The 17,632-nt window shown below is 42.4% G+C and overlaps 1 protein-coding gene across 1 annotated transcript in view; it reads left to right on the forward strand.

Annotated features, from left to right (window-relative positions):
• Positions 1-10,333: 10,333 nt before the first annotated feature.
• L3MBTL4 (L3MBTL histone methyl-lysine binding protein 4) overlaps positions 10,334-17,632 on the forward strand; it is a 311,652-nt gene continuing 304,353 nt past the window's right edge. The window contains exons 1-3 of the mRNA XM_036823196.1: positions 10,334-10,370; positions 14,632-14,711; positions 15,060-15,162. Of these exons, the coding sequence (XP_036679091.1) occupies positions 15,091-15,162 (72 nt within the window). The 5' untranslated portion in view covers positions 10,334-10,370; positions 14,632-14,711; positions 15,060-15,090. The remainder of the gene's footprint in view (positions 10,371-14,631; positions 14,712-15,059; positions 15,163-17,632) is intronic.

Genomic DNA, 17,632 nt, shown 5'->3' on the forward strand with positions numbered 1-17,632 from the left:
TATGTCAGTCACGTCTGAAGGGCGAGAAGCTGAGGGAGGCGGAGTGTCGAGGTTGGAAGAGTCAGGAGTCTGAGATGCCACTTTCAGCTCCGAGGACGGAAGCCAGCTCTACTTTTCTGCTGGATTGTGAGCTCCCGGAGAGCAGCAACTGTGCTGGATCTTGCTTTTTAAACATTTTGTCTCTTTATTTATTTTTTTCTTAAGTCTCTCCTTCTGGGTCTCCTTTTAGATGTATGTTGGTGCCTCTTGCAGCCGCATAGCACAGGGAGATCAGCTCGGTGCTTTGTGACCACCTAGGGGGGTGGGATAGGGAGGGTGGGAGGGAGGGAGACGCAAGAGGGAGGAGATATGGGGATATATGTATACGTATAGCTGATTCACTTTGTTATACAGCGAAACTAACACACCATTGTAAAGCAATTTTACTCTAATAATGATGTTAAAAAAAATCATCCTTTATGTCTCTTCTCTTTCATAATTTTTAGCAATTGCTTTCCTATTTTGGATGTTTGTTTCAGCTCTGGATTTGTCTTCTAGTTTTCACTTCTAAAAAGTATGCTTACTTAACATATCCACAGAGGTTTTCATACCATATTATGTATTTCATTTCTAGATTTTCTATTTTGTTTTCAAATCTTTTTTTTTTTTACTTGAACAGTGTTCTGTTCTTATCTTAGAGAGTCTGTTTTCATTTATTTCTTCAAGAGCTTACACATTCTTATTTTTATGTCCTTCTAGGCTTTTCCTATTATGAAGACTTCTGAGGTGTTCATCTTTGTTTTTGTTTTGTTTGGCACTTTTGTGTACCTTCATGGTTTTCCTCGTGTGTTCTGTAGTTTTAGTCTGTGAGCTCATCTCCAGGGAGAGTTTCATGTGAGTTCCGAGAGTGGCCTGGGTGGCCAAGATGTTGCTGTGGGGCAGTTTTGCTGTCACTGATTTGAGCTCTTTGCATTGCTGGGTGTAGGAGGCAGTGGAGCCCCAAATCTACTACAGATTTGGGTTTGTGACTTCTCAGTGGTGACTTTTCCACCAGTGTTTTAGTGAAAGTGGCCTTCTTCTGTGCTGCTACCTAAGCCAAGTGAGTGAAGGCCTATTAGTCCTTAATCCAAGATAGGACAGCATTTTCCTGGCTCTTGGCTCTGTAGACAGAGACAATTTCTAGCTCAAAACCATGCCTGCAGCTTATGGTTTCAGCTCCTATCCCCAGGTGGGAATGAAAAGCAAAGCCCTAATATGTATGTATGATTTAGTTTCCTCAGTTTTATCTTTGTTTCTGGCATCTGCAGATTTCCTTTTTTTTTTTTTTTTTAATAATCTAGAGCTCAGCTGTGTAATACAAATATATTTTTTATGTTTTTCCAATATTTCTTTTTTTTCCCTGCATCTGTTGAATTGACCATCTTGACCAGAAGTCACCTACTTATTTTGTATTTCTGTAGCCCCTAGTATATTGTCTTTCACATAGCGGAAATTATATAATTTCCATATATATATAATTTAAATTTTAAAAAAAATTTATTTTTATGCTCAGTAACTGCGAAAAGATTTTTCTGGTTGGAGAGAAGAATTACAAGGCTGACAGAAGAAACTAGATTTGCTGTATAGAAAGGAAGAAACTTGAGTTTGCCATAATGTCATAGTAAAACGTTTGTAATACTTACAAGTTTTAAAAACACTTTCAAAATATATGCATACTGTGGGAAGCAAAATAAAGACCCTCAAAGATGTCCACACCCTAATCCCTAAAGCCTACGGAAATGTATGTTACAAGGCAAGGGGGAATTAAGATTGCTAATCAGTGTACCAGAAAATAGGGACATTATCCTGGATTACTCTATCACATGGGTCTTTGAAATGTAGAAGAGGGAAGCAGAAGATCAGAGTCAGGGTGAAATGTTGTCAGAAAGACTTGACTGACCACTGTTGGCTTTGAAGATGGAGCACGGGGCTTCAAGCAAAGGCATGTGGGAGGCCTCTAGAAGCTGGAAAAAGAAAAAAAAAAAAAAAAAAAAAGAAAAAAAGAAAAAGGGATTCTCTCTTAGAGCCTCCAGGAATGAATAAAGCCCTGTTGACACCTTGATTTTAGCCTAGTGAAACCCATTTAGGATTTTTGACCTCCATAACTGTATAATAAATTTGTGTTGTTTTAAGGGCCTGAGTTTGTGGCAATTTGTTACAGTAGGAAAGTAATGCAGAAATGACCCAGCAATTCCACCCCTACCAGAAATGTGCTGCACGTGCATTTCAGCAGGAGACGTGTTGTAGAATGTTCAAGGGCACTATGTGTAACACCCCATACCTGGAAATTACCCAGATGCTCATCAGAAGCAAAACAGAGAAATACGTTGTGACACACTCCACCTACTCTGCAGCAATAAGAGTGACTGTCTACAGCTCCGTGCAATAACCCAGACAAGTGAGTGTCACAGACGTGATGTTATCAACAGAAGAAACCAGATACAAAAACAACACGTACTGTGTAAGTCCACGTATATAGAATATAAAAGAGACAGAAATAACGTGTTGTGTAGGAAGTTGGGGTAACCATCGAGATTATCCTTGGTGGGTAGTGACTGAAAGGGGACATGCTTGTGATACTCTGTTTCTTGATTTGGGTGCTAGTTACACGTGTCAAGTGTGTGAAAATTGATTGAGCTATATACACTTATCTTTTATACATTTTTCTGTGTGTATGTTAGACTTCAGTTAAAAAAAGAACATGTCCCAAACATCGTGTCATTTTCCACGAGAGCCCTGCAGTCTGGTCCGTGTCGATGAGGCTTGGTCTCATAGCCAGTGACTGGGGGAGTCGGATCCAGAACTTTGATTGGATGACAGGTCAGCTGCTCTGGTCTGACTTCCTCCCTGTCATTGTATCAGATTAGAGAAAGTTTCTGTAGGACCAGGTTTTAATTTGCCTGATGAAAATTCTGATGAACAGAATTCACAAATATCTGATGCAATCTTGAAATGCTCGTAATAGAGACGTGTGCTAGTAACAAAACAGTTTATTTCTGCAAATAATGTATTTTCATGTCATTTTAATGTGGCGTGTCATTTTAGGCAGCAGTACCAGTTGTCATGATGCAAATGCCAATGTATTAAAGCTGCTCCTGGAAGGAGAATTATTTGAATGTGCTTAGTGGTGTGATATTAGGAATTTGGTTTGGGCAAGGCTCCAGACTGGCATTTGTTGGAAAATCTGTTGTAATGAGTGTAGCCTGTTCTCCTTGATAAGATACGAAGTGGTCTGTTGTGTAAATCTTGGATTCTCTTTCTGGCTCTGCTGTCAGCCAGCCACGTGAGCTTAGGCGAGTAATTTTGCACACTCTCCCATTATCTCACAATCAAAAATATATGTTAATGTTACTCCTTCACATTAAACACATGCTTTGCCTCCATGCTGTACCGGGGTCCACAACAACCTGTTTTTGGAAATGGAGCCATTAGTTAGGGTGTACACTTTTGGAGTTAGACAAATTCTAGCTTTGCACTGACTGGCTGTGTCACCTGGGGCTTATTAACTCTGAAAGGAATGTTGAGAGGCTGCCACCCCATGCTTGGTGCATAGGAGTGGCTAACTTAATAAATAAGTGGTTGCAGGGATGATGATATTTGTGGTTTGTTACGTGTCCCAGATGTTCTGTGAGGCTCTGAGCGAATGGCTGATCTTGAGGGAGTGTATAACTTTGTTACTTGATCGCATTCACGGGCAAGTGAAACCCTTCCAGAAGTAGATATGAGAACGTGGAGAATTCCTCCTATAAAACTACCCCTGAATGTTGAATTTTTATTGTAAATATTTCAAATATGCAGTGAAGTGTAGAGACTAAGAAAATGAACAACTCTAGGCTGGCCAGCCGGATTTAATAATCACAATATTTTGCCCGATTTGCTTCCATTTTCTAAAAGAAATGAAAGCATTGTGATTACAGCTGAAGCCTCCTGTCCCCAGACCTGTTTATTCCCACCCGTCCTGAGATGTAGCTCCGATGCTGTAGTTTGTGTTATCCTCAGTCATGTTTTTTATATCTTGTCTAGATGTTGATGCTCTGTCAGCAGTCATTACGTACATGGTCTGTGGTACCCTGCAACTTCATCTTTTTGTCCAAATGTGTTTTTGAGATTTATCTATGATGGAATATATATTACTCCAGCTCATTTGTGTTAAATGCTGTATTGTATTCCAATTTTGAATATATTGCAATTTATTCATCCATTTCCTATTGATAGGTATTTAGGGTATTACCAGTTTTTTCTTATTACAAATGGTGCCACAATAAACGTGTTCCTTTTGCACACGTGCTAGTGTTTGTGTACCTCTAGGAACAGCCGAACCTAACTGGTGGCTGTACCAGGTTACAGTTCCGTGACATGTGACGGTTCCTGCCACTTCCCGCTGTCAGTTGGTAAGACTGACCTTTGCCAGTCGCATTCTTGGGTGCGAGAGGATATTTACTTTTAATATGCATTTCCTTGTTTCTGTTTGATCCTGCCCTAGATGTTAAATCTCTGAACCCTGGATATTCTTCCAGAAAATATCTTTTTGCTTAAGAGACCCAGACTCAGTTTCTCCTCCGTGTGATTTGCATCCCCATCTTCTGTCCCGGCTCAGACTTGACTCAGTGGAGGAAAGATGCTGGGTTCAGCTCTGCCCTGTGCCTGTCGAGGACCGTGGAGGAGGCTGATGCCTGCCTCGGCCACGGCCTCCTCCTTCCTCCAGAGCCGCGTGGTCGGAGGCTGGGCAGAGCATCGCAGGCTCCAGGCCCACCTGCCTCTCGCTAACTGCACATCGTACATGCTCAGAAAGGGTCTAGGGAGAGTTTTTTCCCCCAAATGTAAGAGGAAAGCAGTGAGTTTTGCGGAGAAAAGGGATTTAAGACACAGGAAAAAACAGACTGGTTAAAAGAGAATACTGTGTCCATTCTTCCTACTCAGCTTTTCTCTTCTTATATTGGATCACTAAAGTACACCATTTCAAATGACTAAAGAAACATCCTTAACATTTTATAGGTACAAAGCAACAATTTTTGTAACTTTTGAAGCATAACAGAAAAAAGATACACGAAGCCAACATCCAACTTAATGAAAATATTACAGTACTCTTTGTTTTCCTGTCTAACTGCTGTGCTGAATTTTATGTTTATCATTTCTTTTTTTTTTTTTTTAATTATTTATTTATTTATGGCTGTGTTGGGTCTTCGTTTCTGTGCGAGGGCTTTCTCTAGTTGCGGCAAGTGGGAGCCACTCTTCATCGCGGTGCACCGGCCTTTCATTATCGCGGCCTCTCTTGTTGCGGAGCACAGGCTCCAGACACACAGGCTCAGTAATTGTGGCTCACGGGCCTAGTTGCTCCGCGGCATGTGAGATCTTCCCAGACCAGGGCTCGAACCCGTGTCCCCTGCATTGGCAGGCAGATTCCCAATCACTGCGCCACCAGGGCAGCCCCCTATGTTTATCATTTCTTTGCTTCTTCAAAATAATTTCCCACTTAAGACTATATCTCTAAGGCACATATTGAGTGCTTCTGCGTAGTTTTCTGTTCTAAAAATGTAAACAGGCTTCTGGTTTCCTTTGTTCATTCAATATCATTGCTTATATTTTTGTTCTTATACATGTAGTTGCCGTTGATTAATTTTCACCATGCAGCGTTATAGTGTGTGACTATAACACCAGTTCGTTTTTCGGATCCTTGTAGGTAGGTATTTGGATTGTTTCCAGCACCACCCCCCTCCCCTGGCCCATTAATATGAACTTGTCTCCTAATGGAGTGTACCTGCTGGAGTCGTGGGCCATGGGATTTGCTGGGACATCATCAGCCCTCAAGTTTATGCTGCCTTGTATTGTTTTCCACCAGTTAATCTCGGGTGGCAGAGTGTGAGTGTTCCCAGCGCTCTGCAGCCTTGCCAACATCTGGTGTTGTCCGAGTTCTTGAACGGCCACGACATGGTATCTCCTTGTGGTTTTAGTCTTTATTTCCCTGATCACTGACAAGGTTGAACAACTTCCAATAAACTTCTGTGTGAAATACTTATTCATAGTTTTGCCCTTTTTTCCCCTGCATGGATTGTTATATCTGTCTGCTATTGCTATCAAAAATACTGCCTCACAAACCTCCCCAAACTCAATATCTGAAAACAATACATACTTATTTATACAGTTAACAGATCTTTAGGTGTTTTGTGATTGGGCCGATCTAGGCTGGGCTTGCCTGGGTGGTTTATAATAGGCTCCGGGCTCGGTGTGCTGGGCCGGGCTGCAGGCTGGCAGTCGGGCTCAGGTGTGCTCTACCCGTGTTCATTCAGGGGCCCGCTCTGAGGGAGCAAAGGGTAACTGCGGCACGCTGTTTTGACGGCGGATGTTGTACTGCGGTGAGGTCAGGACAGATTGCACAAGCACATTTTAAGCCTCAGCTCATAGGGCATCTGCCAATCGCCAAAGCAAGTCATAGACCAAGCCCAAGGCAAGTGCATTTGGTCCAGATGGAGCCATGGCAAGAGTGAGGATGTCTCACTGTGTTACAGGAGAGTCAAGAATTGAGACTGAGAAAAGTGAAGGAATGGACAAAGATATTGCATGTAAATGGTAAGCAGAACAGAGCAGGGGTAGCTATACTTATATCAGACAGAATAGACTCTCAGTCAAAAAGTGCCACGAGGGCTTCCCTGGTGGTGCAGTGGTTGAGAATCTGCCTGCCAATGCAGGGGACACGGGTTCGAGCCCTGGTCTGGGAAGATCCCACATGCCGCGGAGCAACTGGGCCCGTGAGCCACAATTACTGAGCCTGCGCGTCTGGAGCCTGTGCCCCGCAACAAGAGAGGCCGCGATAGTGAGAGGCCCGCACCACGATAAAGAGTGGCCCCCGCTTGCCACAACTAGAGAAAGCCCTCGCACAGAAACGAAGACCCAACACAGCCAAAAATAAATAAATAAATAAATAAAGTAGCTATAAAAAAAAAAAACAATCGAATTCATGCCCTGCAATTCAGTTTAGCTAGTCGTTAAAAAAAAAAAAAAAAAAAAAAGTGCCACGAGACAGAGAACTTTATGTAATGATGAAAGGATCAATCCACCAGCAAGATATAACAATTACAAATGCATCTGTAGCTAACTTCAGAGCACCTAAATGTGTAAAGCAAACATTAGCAGAACTGAATGGAGACATAGGCAACAATCACAGGCACAGTAGGAGACTTCAGAACCCCACTTTCAGTAATAGATGGAAGACCTGAGAGAAGGTCAGTACGGATACAGAGGCCTTGAACAACACTGTGAGCCAAATGAACCCAACAGACAGATACAGAATCTTGTACCGGACAGCAGCAGAATATGGGTTCTTCTCAGGTGCATATGGAACCTTCTCCGGGATAGGTCATTGTTCACAAAACAAGTCTTAACAAATTTATAATGACTGAAATCACACCAAGTATCTTTACTAGTCACAGTGGAGTGAAAGTAGAGATCACCAGCAGGAGGAAAATTCACAAATACGTGGAAATTGAATAACATACTCTTGAACAACCATTGGGTCAAAGGACAAATCTAAAAGGAAATTGGAAAATACCTTGAGACAAATGAAAGTGAGAACACAACATACCATAACTTAGAGGATACATCAAAAGCAGTACTAAGATGGAATTTATTGTGATAAATGCCTACATTAAAAAAGAAGAAAGATCTCAGATAAACTAACTTTCAACCTAAAGGAAGTAGAAAAAGAAGAACAAACTAAGCCCAAAGTTAGCAGAAGGAAGAAAATAGCAAAGATTAGGGCAGAAATAAATAAGATAGAAAATAGAAGAAAAAAAACCCCCTAAGAGTTGATTTTTTGAAAAGATAAAAGATAAACAATATGTTGACAAATCCTTAGCTAAACTAATTAACAAACAAAGAGGAATCTCAAAATCAGAAATGAAAGAGGATACATTATAACTGATACCACAGAAATAAGGATCATAAGAGATTACAATGAACAATTACATGCCAAGACACTGGATAACCTAGATAAATGATAAATTCCTAGAAACATACAACCTACTAAGACTAAATTATGAAGAAATAGAGAGTCTGAACAGATCCGTAACTACTGTGGAGATTGAATCTGTAATAATAATAATAATAATAAACTCCCGGTAAAGAAAAGCCCAGGACCAGATAGATGGCTTCATTGGTGAATTCTACCAAACATTTAAATAAGAATTAATGCCATTCTTTCTTAGACTTTTCCAAAAAATTGAAGAGAAGAGAATGCTTCCTTTCCCATCTGGATGCCTTTTTATTTCTTTTTCTTGCCTAATTGCCCTGACCTAGAACCTCCAGAAGATTGTTAAACAGAAATGGTGAGAGCAGCCATCTCTGTCTTGTCCGTGACCTTAGCGGGGAAGCTTTTGGTCTTTCAGCAACGAGTATGATGTTAATTACAGGTGTTTCATAAATGCTCTTTATCAGGTTTAGGAAGTGCCTTCTATTCCTGTTTTTTTGAATGTTATTTTTTCAATCATTAAAGGGTATTGCTTTTGTCAAAAGCTTTTTCTGTGTTAATGATGTGATTGTGTGGTTTTGTCCTCCATTCTCTTACTATGGTATACTACATTAATTAATTTTCTAATGTTAAGCTGACTTTGCATTCCTGATCATGTTGGTTAATACTTTTATATGTTGCTGGATTCAGTTTGCTAGTATTTTGTTGAAGCTTTTGAATCTATATTCATAAGGGATATTGGTCTGTAGTTTTCACTTCTTGTGATACCCTTGTCTGGTTTTGGAATCAAGATAATAGTGGTCTCATAGAATGAATCTGAAGTATTCCTTCCTATTTTCTTTATTTTGGAAGAGTCTGTGAAGAATAGGTATTAATTCTTTGAATATTTGGTGTAAGTCATCTGAGCCTGGGCTTTTTCAGATTTTCTATTTCTTCTTGAGTCAGTTTCAGTAATTTGTATATTTTTAGGAATTTCACCTGAAGTTACTAATATGTTGGCATACAGTTTTCATAGTGTTCCCTTATAATCACTTTGATTTCTGTAAGATCAGTGCTGATATAACCTCTCTCATTCTGGTTTTAGTAATTTGAATCTGCTCTTTTTTTTTTTCTCCTGGTCTGTGTAGCTAAACGTATGCCAGGCTTGTTTATCTTATTGACTACACTTTACATTTCCAAGATTTTTAGCTTTTTCATATACAGCTCTTTTTTTACTTGTATTATTGCTCATAATTTCTTGTTCATTTTTAAACATTTATTTATTTATTTATTTATTTATTTACTTTTGGCTGCATTGGGTCTTCGTTGCTGCACACAGGCTTTTCTCTAGTTGCGGCGAGCGGGGGCTACTCTTCATTGCGGTGTGCGGGCTTCTCATTGCGATGGCTTCTCTTGTTGTGGAGCACGGGCTCTAGGTGCATGGGCTTCAGTAGTTGTGGCTCGCGGGCTCAGTAGTTGTGGCTTGCGGCCTCTAGAGCGCAGGCTCAGTAGTTGTGGTGCACGGGCTTAGTTGCTCCACGGCATGTGGGATCTTCCCGGACCAGGGATCGAACCCATGTCTCCTGCACTGGCAGGCAGATTCTTAACCACTGAGCCACCAGGGAAGCCCTTCTTGTTCATTTTTAAAGTTTTTCCTTTGTGTATCTTTTTGAGCATCTTAAGCTTATTTATTTTAAAACATTCACCAGTATTTTCTATTACATAAATTTCACCAGGACTGAATTCTTCTCCCAGTGGCTGATTTTATTGACTGTCCTCCTTGGCATTTGATTTCTTTATGTATTTGTGAATTGAATTTTGATTTGCAGGCGCACTGTGGGTGGGAGGACGTTGTTTTCTCACTGGCATGGGCCTCCCGTCCCTGGGCTTTTTGGCTGTGAGCGTGCCTTAGCCTGGTTCCCCGGAGCCCGCTTCCTGGTCGGGACTAGCGCTTGCTCTTCCCGCATCTGAGACCCAGAGCGTTTGTGTCAGGAGCTCCGTTTGCTCCCGTGCGAGACCGGCAGAGCCTCCTGTTGCCTCTTGGCTTCAAGGACAAGCCTGGTTCCAGCACCTTCACCTGCTGACCCTGTCGGTTCCCTCTCCCTCGGGGGGCTGGACTTCTGGCCTCTCCGTCTTCTCTTGCTCTGGAGCCCTGAGCCCAGGAGACTTAGGCCTTAGCCTTGCTGGTCACTTAGTTTCTCATTTGCTGCTGGTTTACAGAGAAGGTTAACTGGTGTGTATTTTAACGGCTTTGTTCTTTGTTTGGAGCCAAGAGCTATCTCAAAGCAAGGATATACAATTCCATCTTGGCAGGAAGTTCTCAAGAGGGAATTTTTAGAAACTTAGCTGGTTCAAGTATGGAGACCTCAGTATGGAAGAAACCTCTTGAGAGATACTGTCTTATAAACAGGTAAAGTGTGTGTGTATATATTAGCCACCAGGTACTTTTGAATGGAGCGTAAATTGTTAAATATTGTTCTAGAAAGAATTCAGACAGGTAGACCTTAAAATAGACTTACCAGACTTATTACTGTGCTAATGTTCTGTGGGACCTTTATCTTTGGTACTGCTGCTGTAATTGTGTGTGTGTGTGAGAGAGAGAGAGAGACAGACAGACAGACATGCAAGGAAAGGGAATACGTTTTTCATTATCTGATTTTGTTACAGCTGCACTGGTGACAGAAAGAATTCAAATTTGAAGATACATCTAGTAAAGTATCTGTTTATAATATTTTGCGTTCGGGTAACCCTGTGTGATAACCCTTTGGACCCTGAATCTTGGGACGTCTTGTGCTGTGATCATAAGGCATTGTGTAAGACAAGTGAGTGCACAATTAATACACCATTACTGTTAATCCATTAAGATTGCAGCATAGATAATAAAGGTAAATTTTTTTTAAAATTACGAGAGTAGGCGGCTGCCCTGATGTAAGTAAAGAGACAATACAAGTCAACTGTGGACACAAGCTGTGTGAGGAACTTTCATACCCGTTTCTTACTTAGATCCTCGTAGCGGCAGGAGCTTGGCACCTGAGTGCGCCTGAGTGGTTGCGGCTCAGATCACTAAGTCTACACGACAGTTGTAAAAGTGCAGCATAGTCTGGTGTTGAAATGAGCGGCTCTAGGATTGTACTGGGTACTTGTTTGTCGTACTGCCGTGGGCAGTGTTTCCTCATCTGTGAAATGGAGGTGATATTGGTTTTTAAAGAAGTTGCATTGTCATAAGAATTAATGAATAAGAATGAACTGAAAGTCTACCTGTAGAGGAGCTCCGGCCGTGCCTGGTGTATGTGGGTGCTCAGGTCACGTTAGCTGTTCCTGTCAATACAGTCAAAGGGGAGCAGCAATTCATGCACAAGCTGTCGCAATGCATTCAGTTGTAATTACTTAATTTATTCAAACACCCACTACCATGCGTTATTGGCATTGAGTATCAACTGGGTGAATACGTTTTAGCTTGGTTACATCTTTGGAATGGTGGGAAATCAGTGCAGTCATTGGATATTTGTATTGGATATTTTGGTGCTAAATTCACTTTAAATTCTATGCAGCGTCCTGAAAGCAGCTGAAATGTTCCCCCATAGTATGTTTTCTGATCTGTGTTGGACCTTCTCTCACTCTGGGAGCACCACGTGAATTGCCCGTTTGTAATTCTTTAAAGGCATGCATTATATTTCTTGTTAATTTATGTGTGTTTCTTATCCATACAGTGACCATACGATTTCCTGTTTAATTGGGAACATTTTGGGGAGTGAAAGGCAGTGCTGTTAATAGTTCTGCCAGTATGGGAGGCATGAGTCAGAACCATGCTGGGTTATCCAGGGCGCATGGCTACTGTGCTTCTCTTCCTCTCTACAATTCTGAAGAATCTTCCTTAGATTCTGCAAAGTACCTGTGACCGTCCTGATGATAGTAGATGATCAATTACCAAATAGCAACTGGACATAGGCGGACTGTGCATTATTTTTGTTGTTTGTAGACTCCTTTAATTTGAAGTGTTAAAACCGTGTGCCTTCTAAATAAAAATCTGTCTGCTTAATTAGGAGGTCAGTAAGACAGGTGTTTGGCCATGTGCAGACAGAAAATTCTATGAACCATGAAGGGAAATCAAAATGATTAAGAGGATTAATTTGAAAAATCCGTGCACTATTTCCACATTCTTAATAGAAATATAAATCAGTTCTATATACTTATCTGTCTTTTTGTTTAAATATAAAATACTATTTAGAAGTTTCCTTAATTAAAATCACTTAAAATAACCTTGTCTGTTGCAGCCAGTGCTTGGGTGCTGTGGCAGTGCCAGAGTGCACTGGGGCACTGCTCTGCCCAGCCTCTGTCTCTGTTCACCTTCGCTTCTTCCAGACAGTACGCTTCCTTACTGTGTTTTAGAATCTGACGTTATTCTTCCTTGGCTCTAAAATTTTTTTATTTCTTCAAAGCTCAGCAAGGAGGCATGTGGCTAATGTGACATTTGGGGCCCCTGGGGGTAGGCCACGTATCATGGGAAATCAGAGTAATCCGTATATTTTGATACCGTGCCAAGGACTCAGGTTCAGTTTATGTCAAGCGTTCTGTTCGGTTGCTTAGAATACGTCCTGTGAACTGACGGTGGAAGGGACCACCTCAGACCTCCCTCCCTCCCTGTCTGTCTGTTTGTCTGTCAGCCTGTCTCCCAAATGTCTGTCTGTCTGTCGATCCATCCATTATCTCTCATCTGTCTACATATCATTCATCTCCTTTGTATTGTATTTGATGGAATTTGTATTTGATTCCTTTTTTTTTTGCCTGGCAGCAAAATCTTATATGGGCTGTTAGGTACCTTTTATATTTTGCTTTATTATTTCTAAGTGTAAAGGGAATTTAATTATTACTAAGTTGTATTTTTAAACTTCTCCTCAGCGTAAACATTTTCCATTTCCCCCCCAATACCTGATAATATAAATTCAGGCTTTCTTGCTTTTCTAAACCGATCAGAGTTACTGAGATAATTACCAGGTATTAGCAAGACGGATCACTTTGACCATGAGGAGAAAATCCTCAGTAGCCAGATGATTTCAGTTTGACAAGCCATGGGGTATTATTAGTCATGTGCAAGCCAGCCTTGGCCGTGCTTGTCTTGTGCAGGAATACTTTGCTACAGGCATCAAGTCTAAACTGTTCATTTGCATAGATGTTCGGAGTATTACCCGGAGTTAGGCATGATAAACTGTATTTACATCCTACAAAATGAATGCAGTGTTATTGAATTTAGCAGGAAAATGCCTGTCTTAAGGACATGAATATTGTCTGACTAGAAGCAAACGGATATGCGGAAGTGTTTTTTGTTTGTTTGTGGCTTGTTGTTTTTTTTGTATACAAAGGAGAAAGAGAAGGGACTTACAGAGTTTGAGAACATGCTCGCTCCCGTCATACAGCATTCTAACAGGGTTATCGTATGGGTCGAGAACTAACATCCACTGGGCTCAAGGCTTCTCTGTGATTCAGAGATGTGCGTATGCAGTTCAGGGCATGTTGAGAGTCTGCTGGGAGGGGGCACCGTGGAGAGAGTGGAAAGTAGGGATCAGGCATCCACAGTCCTGGTCATCAGGATGCTTACAGCCTCGGAAGGGGAGACACATCTGAAAATGAAAAACATGATGCGTCTGAAGTGTTGAATACTGTGGCAGAGGCAAGGACAGGTATGCTGCATGTGAGGAGAGACGCACCTGGTCCGTCAGAGGCAGGAGGGGTGAGCGAGGAAGGCTTTTCTCAGCGATGGGAAGTCTTTCACTGGAGTCGTGCAGCATGAGTAAGAGTTAGAGAGGTTGACAAAGGAGGGGCGGTTCTGAGGTTGAGGGACCAGCAAAAGTGTGGGGCTGCGAAGCCACGGGCACATCATGCTCCAGCGGACGTCGCAGGGCACGAGATTGGAGCGGGTCAGAGTTAGGAGTGGAGGGGGAAGATGGATTCCAGACACACTGAGTAGATTAAACACCCACCAAACCTGTTGAGAGTGTGGGCTGGGATGGAGAGGATGAAGCGATGGCAATGGCTCCTCCATCTCTGGCAATGTCAGGGCTGCCATTAGCCCAAAAGGGGTCTTTGAATTAGAAAAAGATACATTTTCTTCCTGGCGGATGGAAAGTCTGTGGCAGGAGGAATGGCGTGTGTGCAGAGCCCAGGGTGGGTTTCAGCTTCCACTGGCCCCTTGGCTTGGTGCTCTTGTGCAGTGCACAGTCTGAACAACTGTCAGGGGCGGACATGGCCACTTGCATCATTACTGCAAATATGGAGAGCGAGTGGAACTGGGCGGCCGTGAGAGGGGCAGTGACACGCTCAGTGGTGAATGTGCTTAGTCTGTAGTATTTAGGGTCACTGTTCAGGGGGACATATCAAATAAGAAGTTGGATATATGATTCTAAAACACTGGGGAGTACAGGTGATTTGAGTCCATTAAACTTTTAAAAACTTACAGGTAAATTGTAGTTAAAATTATTCAAAGGGAATGACCTTCTGAATTATAGCTCCAATGGGGCTTATATAATACTAGTGGTTGGTTCTCCAGCATGGTTAATCGCTCTATCAAAAAACGAATTCCAAGTAACTTATTAAAGAATGCCTACTACTTACTAATGTACCAAAGGATGGTCATGATAAATTGGATTGGTGAAAAGTTTTCTTCTCTGTTGCAGATTGCCGTGCTATGCCTTGTATGACTAGGACCTTGTACCTAGAACACCTCTGCCTTGACACTTGTGGAGACTCAGACCATGTGAGTACAGAAGCTGTATAGGAAAATTGCAGCGAATCCTAATTGGTTAGGTCAGCTAAGCAGAAAACCAAAATTTCATGAGAGGGAGGACCAAAGAAATAATATCTATTTTTTGTGACATGTATTCTAGATGAGGTGGAAAACTTATCTCTTTTCCCCATTAATTTATTATTGTACTAGGGGCTGTAAAATCAACAGTGAAATTTTTATGTCAGCTTATTTATCAGGATATTTATGGCAAACAGTTATAAGAAGTACAATTGAAAGCATGGTTATTTTTGTTTGTTTGTTTTTGTAATTCTAAAGGAGAAAAAAACCCATCACTCTTTCTGTGGCACTATTTTGCAGAAAAACACTGCTAAGGAGTGCTAAAGTGGCAATGAAACAGCCCAACAGGAAGAGGAAGCTCAGGATGGATTCCAGAGAGCGTTTGAATCAGGATGGATGCTTGGTAAGTTGTCAGTTCCTGGACCCTTCCTGTAGTTTGTGCTGATTGTGGGAATTCGCAGTGTAATTGTACATTTCCTACAGTGACAGCAGAGGTGTTTTTTTCAGTCACTCGAAACCGGTTGCTTCTGGTTGAGTTTTATGTAGCGTGGTATAGAATATATGTGTCATTAACTCTGGTACATTTTAAAAGGTAATCTTGGGAACTCCCTGGTGGTCCAGTGGTTAGGACTTGGTGCTTTCACTGCCGAGGGCCCGGGTTCAATCCCTGGCCGGGGAACTAAGATCCCATAAGTCACGCCGTGCAGCCAAAAAAGTGATAATCTTCATATGAAAGGTGAAAGGAGGGCTTTTCTTTTAAAACGATGGAGGTAATCGGTCATTATCAAGTAAGGGACAGAGGTTGTGAACTCACTGTTAGGGGTTGTGTTTGTCAGGGTTCCCCCGAGGACCAGAACCAATAGGAGTAGTTGACAGCCCTGTCACAATCTCTGTCCCTACTTGGTAATGATGAATTATATGTATATTTGTAGAGACAGACGTATTTTAAGGAATTTTTTAAAAAATAAATTTATTTATTTTTATTTATTTATTATTTTTGGCTGTGTTGGGTCTTTGTTGCTGCGTGCGGGCTTTTCTCTAGCTGCAGCAAGCGGGGGCCACTCCTTGTTGTGGTGCGCGGGCTTCTCATTGCAGTGGCTTCACTTGTTGCAGAGCACAGGCTCTAGAGCACGCGGGCTTCAGTAGATGTGGCGTGTGGGCTCAGTAGTTGTGGCTCGTGGGCTCTAGAGCGCAGGCTCAGCAGTTGTGGCTCACGGGCCTAGTTGCTCTGCGGCATGTGGAATCCCCCAGGACCAGGGCTCAAACTGTGTCCCCTGCATTGGCAGGCAGATTCTCAACCACTGCGCCACCAGGGAAGCCCTATTTTAAGGAATTGACTCATGCAGTGATGGTGACTGACTAGTGGCAGTCTGGAGACCCAGAAAAGAGTTGATGTTACAGTCTTGAGTCCAAAGGCTGTCTGGAGGCAGATTCCGTGTTCTTCAGGGGGAGGTCAGTCTTTTTTCTTGCAGGACCTTCAGCTGATTGGATGAGGCCCACCTCACCATGGAGTGTAACCTGCTTTTCTCAGATTCTACTGTTTAAATGTTAATTACATCTGAAAAATATGTCACAGTAACATCTTGACATCTAGAGGGCATACATTGCATCATGCCTCTAGTTCCCTCTGCTGTTTCCTTATGACAACTTCTTGTATTCCTACAAATGTCAGAGTGGGCAGAAGTGACCAGGAGACCTCCTCCGTGGTGATGGTTTGGGGGATGGTAGGCCATTAGAGCGTTCTCAGGGGCTCTCGTCATTTATTTGGGCGTGGGTTTTGGTGTCTTCATGTGGGTTTTAGTTGTGCATTTACACATTATGCAGTGGTGAAGTGACACAGTGTCATACTTACATTCTTCGGTTTGATGCCAGGTTGGTGGGGCTCCATGACCTCCAGGCGTTAAATGAGAAGTGTCCAGCGATGATCTGGTCTGAGGTTGGTTTTAAGATGTTAAACATATAGGCCCACGTCAAGCTAGAGAGCTGTTTCCTCAGCCTCAGCCCCACTGGGAAGTGGCGTGGTTAACGTGGAGGCTGAGGTCCTGTTCCCCTTGAGGTCCAGACGGGACCGGTACCGTGAGCGCCGAGTGGTCTAAGTGTATCCCAGAGAACTAGCTGTCTAAGAGGTTGCTTGGATCAGACGTGGGGAGGCCTGCCCGTGTCTTGAGTTATGTGAGGATGCTGTTCTTCTCAGCATTTTAGGTCTGCCGTGTCATGTCTTCTGAGGAGAACAGGGTATTTGATGTGTTTAAAGTTATTCTTGGACAGTGGTTCTCCTGCTGTGGTCTCTGGACCAGCAGTGTCAGCATTGCCTGGGAGTTTGCTAGAAATGCAGCTTCTTTGGTCCCACTGTAGACCTGCTGACCAGATGCTCTGGGGGTGGGGCTCAGTGGTCTGTATTTTACCAAGCCCTCCAGGCAGTTCTGATACACGGCCATATTTGAGAAGCATTGTCCTAGGGAAAAAGTTGGACACATCTTCCCTGCTAATAGTGCTAGAGCTAATCCATATTGTCTGCTGCATATTTAAAAAATATTTTAGTGTAAAATTTGAGACCACTTCTCCTATCTAAATGTATTTTCTACTTTTTCTCAGTATCATTTCCCTTTAAGCAGCTAAAATTGTTACTGCCCCCTCTTAGTTCTTGTTACCTTGCCCTTCAACATGAATGAATATTTGACCTGCTATCTCATCTGTATTGGCACAAATCCCAGTTTTCTCCTAAAGCCCAACTTGGTTTCCAATTTAATGCTGGTGCCTTTACCATTATTTCCATCGCACACTGGGGTTTTCGGTTTTGTGAACCCCAGGGGTGCTCAGCACTTAACTACTCAGGTGCTGTTTGAGCTTGGCGCCTTGCGTAGCTGGATTTC

The sequence above is a fragment of the Balaenoptera musculus genome, chromosome 14 (assembly GCF_009873245.2).
Source record: "Balaenoptera musculus isolate JJ_BM4_2016_0621 chromosome 14, mBalMus1.pri.v3, whole genome shotgun sequence".
NCBI classification, from domain to species: domain Eukaryota; kingdom Metazoa; phylum Chordata; class Mammalia; order Artiodactyla; family Balaenopteridae; genus Balaenoptera; species Balaenoptera musculus.